General features: G+C 37.5%; 1 protein-coding gene across 1 annotated transcript; it reads left to right on the plus strand.

Moving 5' to 3' along the window:
- The first annotated feature begins 5545 nt into the window (after positions 1 to 5545).
- On the plus strand, positions 5546 to 6217 carry LOC130870890 (keratin-associated protein 26-1). Its single transcript, XM_057763839.1, is given in 1 exon segment — positions 5546 to 6217. A coding segment is annotated over 1 exon segment (672 nt).
- The last annotated feature ends 4679 nt before the right edge of the window (positions 6218 to 10896 follow it).

Genomic DNA, 10896 nt, shown 5'->3' on the forward strand with positions numbered 1-10896 from the left:
ATATCATGACTGTGATGGGATTAATATCTAAAATGGACATTGAAATGACTCAACAGCAAGGAAGTGAACAGTTTAATTACAAATAGACCAAGTGCACGACCAGACAATTTTTCAATAGAGAGATGCAAATGCTGACAGATAAGAATACTTCAGAGGCCAGTAACATGGCCCCTTCACTCAAAGAGATTGCTACACAGCATTGGGAAGTCCGCTTACAATACTAAGAAATAAAACAAAACAATGATGTCATCCAGAAATCTGAAGAATACTAAATTGAGAGGAAAATATGGTCACAGAAATATAGACACCTAATACTCTCACATCTAAGAACCAAAAAAATGACTCCTTCACAGAACTAATCCCTAGAATGTTGATTGTCCAAGGCTGATGAAATGGGAAGACACTGATTAGAAGGCTCAGTTTCTTGTAAATAGTCACAATAAATTTGTAGCTATGACATATATCATGGTGACATCACTTAACAACACTACATTGTATAGTTTAACTTTATCAAATGAATGGCCCATTAGTGTTCACATAAGCAAATATTGACAGCTGACACTAGCTGGGAAAGGAAGAGTCATTTCTCTTTGGTCTGTGACCACTAGTAGGTTGTCTGTGCTTCAGTGGAAGACCCCACAACTGTCAACATGTAGATATTTCTAATTGGCCACAGTAAGGCAAATGAAAGGAGAACGTAAGGATGGGGGCATGATGAGAGAGTCTGGGGAGACTTACCAGGGAAAATGGGGTGTGAGGAACAAAACACTGTCTTCATCTGTGAAATTTGAAAAGACACAAAAGTGCTAACTGGGTGAGGGGATGGGAATGTAACTTGATTGTTACTGTGGTTTCGCAATGCATATGTATAGTAAAAGATCACATTGTAAACTTTAACCACATACAGTTTCAATTTCTGTTTTGTCTCAGAAAACATAGAAATGTTTAAATAAAAGCCTTTTATATTTAGCATATCACCATACAGGTAAATGAAGAAAAAATTCAAAGACCTAATGCAGACAAAAGAACACACTTCAAGGACCTAATCATGAGAATAGAAAGAATAGATACATCTATCTTTCATGTCTTTAACAAATTAGGAGAGGTAGTAATGATTTAAATTGAGCTGGATTTTTTTGATATCATGTAGAATGCATTAGTGAATGTGGAGGCAGAAGATATGAAGGTTTGAAATTCCACAGTAATATTTGTAAACTAATTGTATATAAATGTATGTTATATTTATATAAAATGCTTATTTATATATTTCTATATTTAATAATGCTACAGTAGAGCAAAAATTTAGTTAATAATATACTATGTCCTGACAAACTGACTCTAAATTCTACTTTGCTGAGTAGGGGGTTAACTGTTTAATGGACTGCTGGTCAGTCATTTTATACGTGACGCGGTACAGGAGGTGTTTCATTAGGGCATGCTATGCTTCCCTAAGGCAAGCTAGGGTGACTATTAGCAGAAATATTAGAATATGCAGGTGAGAATCAGGACAAAGCATATGAAGCATTCTTGTCTTCTTACAGTGCTTTTAAAAGCAAATCAAAGTTCCTCAAGGAACAGTTTTAATAAAGATTTAAGTGAGTATAAATGAGTACAGGAGAGAGACAAAGAGGAGACAGAGATAGGTGGATTTATGGAAAGGGGAGTGCTTATTCATGATGTGAGTATAAGTTTCTCAAAATAGGAAGACATTTTCCTCGTGTGTTCAAATTATTTACATTTTGAGTAAACTCAAATTTTAGATATATCTATGTATATAAATAGATAAAGGGTAAAAAAATACGTGAGAGGAATTATTAAATAAGTAAATGTTAACTTTCATTTGATGCAAAAAACCAAGGGAATATTTTCGCGGTTGCTATGATGCTTATTAGGAATATTTACTAATGATAGACTATGTTCCCCATAGAGATCATGTCGGCTCAAGTAGGGATTTGATGAGAATTAAATTAAGTAATACCTGTAAAACATAGAAAATAGTGTCTGGTATGTGATAATAACAGGAAGGCCACAGTAAGTGGTAGCCACTGCGAGTCCCATATTACTGTTGGGAAATAAGATGAGAAATGTTTTGCTTGCAAAGTAGCTGCATTCCTTGTGTGTATGTGTATGCTTGTTGGGAGGGAGGGATGGCATACACAAAACAGAGGAGTAAAGGTAAATAGACACAGGCAGCAGGGAGTTGGGCAACACAGCTTGTAAGAGGCATAAGTGATGTTAAGTAATGGTAATTGCATGTAGTTAAAGCCTAGAGAAATCTAGTTTGGCAGGAATAGTCTGAGAAGTAATTATGAAAAAGAGGTTAAATTACTTAAAGTCTAGATCAATAAAAATGCAGTTATTTCCAAGAACTAGACAGGAATGTCAATCCTGCAGATGACGTGGAAAGAGGAAATGATGTGTGTAGACATGAACCAAGAATGTCTAGGAAACTCATTCATAGAACATGCCAACAGAGCACGGCTAGCCAAGTGCCCTGCTTGTCCTTTGCGGGCACCTACATATCATGATTGTTTGGGGAGATTTTCCTGCTATAACTAACTTTGAGAATATAATTCTAAACACAAACTTCATGTAAAACAGGAGACAGTGGGGTTAGGAAGGACAGATGGCAATAAGGGATTCACAGACTACAGAATCAGAAGGATAAAATGTGTGATCTTGAACATGACTTGAAAATGTACTTCAATATTAGCATCATTTTCTGGGAATTGTTACTTGATTATTTCTTTCGAACAAAACATTAATTCATTTCCGAATGACATAAAGACATCCAGTAAGCCAAACTAAATTTAGTGACACTGTTGGAAGCTTCCACAGAAAGAATCGTGTTGTCAATTTTATTCCAGCATTTATGTACTTTTCAACCCTCTGAATTATTTCCCTGTTTTCCACATTTGCACATCATTTCTTTCTATCCACAAAAATTAGCATATTAAGTCAACTTTTTGTCATGCACAGTAGACTCTGCTTGCTTATGGGATTCTTTAAATGAAACTGTGGCTGGGCCACCAAAGAAGTCTACCTGGGACAAGAACAACTTTTATCTTGTGTTATTGCTTCTCTCATTCTGTGGCATATATTATGTTCAAGAATATTGGATTCTTGATAAATATTTTCTGAACTAGCAAATGGGTGAACCAATGAAGGTGTCTCACTCATTGGAACTCTTCATTGCTGAATACGCTGAGTACTGTTTGTCCAAGACAGAAATATCCATAATATTCTCTGTAAAGTATGTGTGGTAAGGTCCCTGACTCATTGATTATGACGCCACAATGGAGTTAATCTTGAGGATGACATGATTTCTCATTTTCTTGGACTCTTTGGAATCTAGAGTCATATGAACCTGTCTATCTGTAAATTATGAGAGCCTTATTTGGGCCAATAAACCCTTTCAGAAACATAGCCATTATGAAATAGCATCATTCAGTTTATAGATATCACTTTCAGGACTCTGTGTTTTCTGAAATTCTGTGGAATTTTGTATGAATATTTGTAGGTAAAAGTGATACTGAGATTGACAGAAGATCCATTAATTAACGCCCAGATTTATACAGTTATTAGATGATGGTATCAATTCATTTCTGTATAATGCCATATTGGGTTGTGGGAATAAAAATGTTTGGAGATATAAGGGATTTTTATATGCTTATATACTTTTATTATGTCTATTATTTTAATGTTCTCTATTTCTGATATGAATATTAAAACAGTAAAATTTTGCATTCTAAAATTATAAGGATTAATTGAGAGCAGACAGATACATGTCCATGCCACCAGGTACGTCAAGGAATAAATAATGACTAATTATTCATTGCTCTTGGCTCCATAATACTTCCCTTAGTGACGCGCTGGTGACATGAATTCGGTTCTTGGTTATTTTAGAGATAAGAACATGTAAAGAGCATCTAAACATAAATTTGATAAACATTTACCCAAATATGGCAATATCCTTTACTAATGCTACTGAACAATGTGTCCAAGATTGTAGAAGCTGACTCTAGCCATTGTGTACAGAATACCCAGAGAGGAAGTCCCCGGATGCGGTTCCTCCATCACATCAGGCACAAGCCATCAAACACTACTGGCCTCTGACCTTATGTGCTGAGATAAATTTATCATATGACTATAAGACCTCAGATTGTATATGAGTTCATCTTCATACATAACCCTTCTGGTAAAAGAGACCTGCATTGCTGTAGAGAAACAAATGGATTATTTCATATTTTCTACTTTTCTGGGCATAGGGAGACTTGATAAGTGTGGCCATGACCACTAGACATTAAAATAGAAGAAAGTGCTGTGGTTTAAATTGAATTTTTAGCCAAAGGGGATGGGATTGAGATTCAACTGATAATTTAAATTCCCATTAAAATAGCCAGTGGAGCTACTGGATATGCCAGTGGGTGATAAATGTGGTGGGGTAGTGGACGCTGACCACTTTCATGCATTTAAGACGTTTGCAGAGACATACACGTTTTTAAACAGCCTCCAAAGTACTCAAACCTAAAGAAAGCTCACATTTATTCTAATGCTATTATTTATGCCAACCCTTGCATGCAGTCCTTTTTGGAAATTGAGGTCAGATGTGATATATGAAATAAAACAGGATGCTGTCATGATCATCATAATAGACACTTTTCTTTTTATCCAGAAAGATTTTTTCAGTGGTAGCATGAATAACATTGCAACACATAGAGCCTGTTGAACTCATGATGAGTGCCATTTTGTCCAGCCTTCTTGATGGAATTGTATTCCCTTGCCCTTGTTCAAACTGGAATCTATCATTTTAACTGAATTCAACCTCATTACCTATACTCAAAAGAATCACAGACAAAGCACAATCTCAAATGACTGTTTATTCATTTACAGAAATTAATGAAGCAAGCCCTCATTTTCTGAATAAACATATTTTCAGGGGTATTCATTTTATGTTCACATGCTGAAATAAAGGAAAACACAAAGGAGTCTTTCCCTGTATGGCATTTTAAAATTCATTTGATTATAAAAGTTGAAAAATTTTTTATTTAATTTGCAAAACTCTTCTTAAATATTTTTTCCAATGAACAAAAAGAATGGAATTACTTTCCAGTGAGTTATGCATAACTTTTCATTATTTAGAGTAGTTTGCTCCAACTTTCAGGGGCGATTCCAAGAGAGAATGCTAATAAAAATGGTCGTGCCCTGGTGATTAGAACTAGCGTGAGTCCATAGGCTTCCAAAGTGTCTGTTTGGGTTGGTGTAACTTTACCAAGGACCCCATTAAAATCCAGTCATTCTGATTTATAGTTATACTCAATCGATGGAAGGGATTGCAAGGATCATCCAGTTTTATGAGAGGTAGGAGCCCTACTTCCTGTGCATAATAGAGTTCAGATGCAGCCTCAAACAACAAGGAAGATGAGTCTGCATACAGAACTGCCACTCTCTGAGAGTATATAAAGAGACAGGACGAATGAGTGTCAGAATCACACAGAGCTGCTCACGTCTTCTCTTGGACCTCCAACGCTCTCAAACGCTCACCATGACTAGCCGTAACAACTGCTCTGGAAACTGCAGCTCAGGATCACTCAGAAACTCCTGCCATCTCCCAGCTACCCCTTCTTCCTTTGCCCTATGTTCTTCAAACATGGGCTGTGGAGAGGTCTTCTGCATACCCAGCAACTGTCAGGATCATACCTGGTTCATGAACAACTGCCCGGAGACCTTTGGAGAACGCTCCGGAGGCCAGCCAGCCAGCCATGAAGCCAACAACTATGAAAACACCTGTTGCTCTTCTGGATGCTATGTTCCCAGACCCTGTCAGGGCTCTGGCTATTTTCCGGCTTCATCTGTCATCTCTGGTGTCTGCCACCCAGCATCCTGTAGGCCTGTGAGCATTGTGTCTAGCAGCTACCGGCCAGTGAGTCCCTTCATCAACAACTGCCAGCCTGTGGGCTGTGGGTCTGGGAGCTACCGTCCACTCCCTTGTGTATCCAACAGCTGCCGACCCGTGGGCATTGTCCCTTACGGATGCAGGCCTTCAGGTTGTATGGGGTATGGCCCGCAAACTATTCACATTGTGTCGCATAGCTTCAGACCTCTGCAGCCTGTCTCTAGTGGTTGCCAACCAGTAACCCCCGTCTTCGGCACCTGTCGTCCATCTTGCTCTGCCCAATGAGGGCAGCAGCCTCCTTGTTCTAGGGAACAACAGTAGTGAAGAGCCAGGATTGAAACTGCAACCCTCTGGACTTCTCCTTCCTTCTGAGTATTAATTGCTTTTTCTTGTTTGCACTGTGTCTGAGTTAAACTTCCTTTCACATTGTGACTTGCTTCGATCTTTCCTTGCTGTAAAAATCTCTGGCCACATTATAGTTAATATTTCTCAAGTGGGAGGACTATGTACCTGATATGATTCATATTATAATAAATGAGACTAATTCTGAATTAAGAATCCAGTGTATTAATTTAACTTTCATTACTTCATGCTAACACAAAAATGTGCACCCTCAAATGTTTGCCAGGTGATGCTGTACCATTTGCTCTTACATGACACCTGGGCAGTGGTTTGGCATTCGAGGAGTATAATGAGTTCTGACAGCTGAGGGATGAAATAATGGCCTGTATGTAAGTTATCATCTAAAGGGGAGCTCAATGGTAATCTCTTACCTCTGCCTTCTAGGGCACACACTTCTGACAGAATGTTCTCCAGTAACCAACCCAACAAGAAGCTTTTGCTTAAGCCTATGTTGATTCCTTTGATCTGATCCCATAAGACACAAGTGCTTCCTTGGTTGCCCTACTCTCTCCTATTTCTGCTCAGTATTTATCCCCTTCTGGTCAGTATTGCAAACACCATGCTCCTGTACTCTTGACTAAAATATGACTGATAAATGTATTCTTTTTAAATAATCATTACCATTTTATATATGCCACTATCAAGAATCATTTGCCCTTCTCCATTTTCTAGAAATATCTTCATAACAATCCAAATTTATTAATTAACCCTAGACTAAACCAACAACTAAAAGCTATTGAACACTCACTGTATGTAGAGTCATAGTGTATCTGGCAAAAGAGACAGATTTGAAACAATCTATTATGAATTATCAGTGTTGGCACAAAATCATATATTACGGCATAAATATTAGTTAAAACATATCAATTAAATAAATCTAAACTATAAGTATGTGAATGTTGACCTGTTTGAAATACTTGAAATGACCCTCTTAAATGCAAAAGTTAAAAGAGGAAAGAAAGAAAAGCATCAAAATCAGACTCCAGTGTGACATGGATGCTAGAACTATCAGAAATGGTTTTTAAAATTACTCTCATGGGTATTTTCAGAGCTATGATAACAAAACAATGAGGCAAAACAGAGAGATGGAAATTCAAAGAAAGGATTGTTATCTATCTATCATCTATCTATCATCTATCTATCTATCTATCTATCTATCTATCTATCTATCTATCTATCTATCTATCTATCTTTTACATCCTGGCCACAGGATCCTCTTCCTTTTCTTCTCCCAGTCCTCCCCAGACCTCATCCCAATTCCCACCCAACCAAATCCACTCCTTCTCAATTTCTGTTCAAGAAAGGGCAGGTCTTCCATGAATATCAACAAAACATGGCATATCAAGTTGCAGTAAGACTAAATTTTTAAGACATTAAAAACTATTTGAGAGATAAGAGGCAAATAACATGGGTCCATTAAAAGCCAAAGACTAAACGTTGAGGTTGCAGAGGACATCCATATTCTCTGCCATATCTTCCCAGAGAAACTTGACCTCATAATATTGAGGACCAGAAAATAACTGGAAGTCGTTTCTCCCAGGCAAAGGATATGTCTCTGTTTCATAGTTCTTGTCCTACCTATAAATTTCCCAGCACTAACACAGAAGGGGAGTTCTTCCTATTAGAAATTTTATTTATTTATTTATTTGCATTTATTTATTTTGCGATGTTGGGTGTGCACCTAAAACTCCCCTGTATGTGACATAAAATCTCTACCACTGCATGACACCTGACTGCCACATAACTCAGTCCACCTCTAAGTCAGACAGGAAGCCGTTGCTGGTGTGGTTAAAGTGCTTGCTTGGGTATCATTATAAAATGAGAAAACTTGATTTAGAACACATGAAGATATGATTGTGACTATAACACCATGTGCTCATACTATAACACTATAACGCGTCTTATTAACACACTAGTCGTGCATTTTTTTAACTAAGAATTATTTGACATTCTTCCAACTTGTTATTTGAACTAATAGTCTGTTTCCTTGATTTTTCTTGAGCTAAAGCTACTAAATGTATATCTGGTAAGAACATAAACATAATACTTTCAAGAAATAGCTACAGGCTGACCATGGGATAGCATGAAGAAAGAAAGCTCCTGGTACACTGGAAATAAGAAAAAGAAACAAGAAAGATATAGTTAAGTAATATTGGCTAAGTACTTTCAAATTGAAACAAAACCCAGCAAACCAAGAATTCTGAAAGTACAGGTTGTGTATACACATTGACAAATGAAATTAAGACAATACCAAAAAGAACATGATATGACTGTACCATTTCAAACTACAGAAGTCAGAGTAAAACCCTCTTCTTCAAAGGAAGTAGGTAGGAGCTATAACAAATTAGTTTACTGAAATCACAACTACAAGAGGATATTTTAACCAAATGTGATAATATGATGCGTTCTTGTTGACCTATTCTTTTTCATATAAAATTATTTTGTTTTATGTGTATTAGTGGGTCTCTGCAGAGGGTTTTATTCTTGGTAGGCACAGAGGTAAGGAAAGGCTTTGGGTTCCTTGGCAGTAGAATTACACATGGTTCTGAGACACCACACAGGTGTTGAGAACCAATTTCTGATTCCCTGGAAGAGCATCCAGTGTTCTTAAGCACTGAGCTATCTCTCCATCAATGTCACATCGTTATTTAAATCATTATAGCGCTTTGCTTTGCTGCACTGTACTCCCTAAAATGACCAGGAAGGTCTGTCTATTTTAAAAGACTCTTCAGGCTGATAACACAGACAGTGTGTTGCTGCTTCAGCCGATACACACAGTTGTATACTTTGAAATTATTTCAGCATGCTAAATTGTTAAGTCAACAAGAGATTCTTGCCTCATGCCAAGCTCTCTTCTGGATGCTAAGAATATAATAATAACAGTTCAATTATAGAGAGGTTAAAAAATAAGTGGTGAATTATGATAAAAACATGAAGATATGAGTGCATTCTGTAGTGAAAAAAAAGAGGGAGTAAGAGATATGGTAACAAAGAGAGGTGATTACTTTTAGAAATGTTGAAAGTTTTGTGTAGTTAAAAACTGGCAGCTGAGAGAAGCAGATAGGCCAAGTGCACGTTTTTAACCTCCCTCTTCTCACTTCCAAATCCAATCCCCTAGTCTAACCCCAAGCCAGCTCTGTAGCCAGCCACCTATTATGGCCTCCTCCCAGGCCGCCGTCTCCAGCAAATCAAACAGATCTCCTCCAGCCTTCCTCCATCCACACGCACACTTTTTCACAGTCCCCGTCTCCAGCAGGCCTTCCCTGGGAACCTGTCAGTCAAGCCTGCCAGAGAAGTTATTAGGCAAATAAAGCAGCAAGTAGGCAAGCCTTAGCTTTGACTCCCCCTTGTCTCCTCCAAATCCTACGTCCCAGTCTCATCCTCAGCCCTGTAGCAGACTGCCTATTGTGGCCTCTCCTTACTCTCAACCCTATTATCCAAAAACCTGAACATATCCTGGCCATGCACCCTGCTTTCCTTCCTCCTGTGAACCCTTTACCCCCACCAGCACATTCTCATTCCTAAGTGTCAGCTCACAACACCTAGAAACATGTTGTATCCAGAGTTTCTAATGGCTACTGGTTGCATCCAAAAATCCCTTACCAGGAAACACACAGCCACCAAAGTCTTCTAAAAACCAGAGAAGGGAACAAAACCAAAGGGAAAAAACACTGGCCCAACAAAAAGAAGACCAGAAATCAACACCTTTGAGAAATCAACATCTCAAATCCAGATGCCTAGATGCCAGTATAAAAACACAGTCAACAACAACCAAGACAAAATGTCTCCACTAGAGGCCAGAAACCCTACCATAAATATTGCAAGATAGAAGAAACATAAAAATAACCTTAAAATATACTTTGTGAGTATGATAGAGGTTCTTAAAGAAGAAAGGAATAAATCCCTTGAATAAATCTATGAAACCACAAACAGTGGGAAACAATGAATAAAACAATTGAAAATGGAAATAGAATCAATAAAGAAAACACAACCTTGGGGAAATCTGCAAATGAAAAATTTAGGAACTTGAATAGGAATCTCAGAGGCAAGCATCACCAACAAAATACAAGAGATGGAAGAGAGAATCTCAGCCATTGGAGACATAATAGAAGAAATGGATATATCAGTCAAAGAAAATCTCCATGAACAAAATCTCCAGGAAATCTAGGACAATATAAAAAAACAAAATCTAATAATAATAGATATGGAGGAAAGAGATGATTCTCAGGTCAAAGACACAGAAAATATTTTCAATAAAAAGTATAGAAGAAAATTTCCCCAACCTAAAAAAAGGAATTGTCAAGAAGTCCATAAAAAAAATACACTGGGCCAGAAAAGAAATTCCCCTAGAAACAGCAATTAAAACACTAAATGTATGGTACAAGAAAGAATATTAAGAGTGGCAATGTTTGGCTTCTCAATGGGGACTCTAAAAGCCAGAAGAAACTGCCAGCTGTCCTCAAGAATCTAAGAGACGAGAGATGCCAGTCCATACTACTATACCCAGGAAAACTTCCAAGCACCATGGTTGGAGAAAATAAGACATTCATTTCATGGTCACTTAGAAATTTAAAGCATTTTACAATGTTACACATCTC

This window comes from Chionomys nivalis, chromosome 3 (assembly GCF_950005125.1).
Source record: "Chionomys nivalis chromosome 3, mChiNiv1.1, whole genome shotgun sequence".
NCBI classification, from domain to species: domain Eukaryota; kingdom Metazoa; phylum Chordata; class Mammalia; order Rodentia; family Cricetidae; genus Chionomys; species Chionomys nivalis.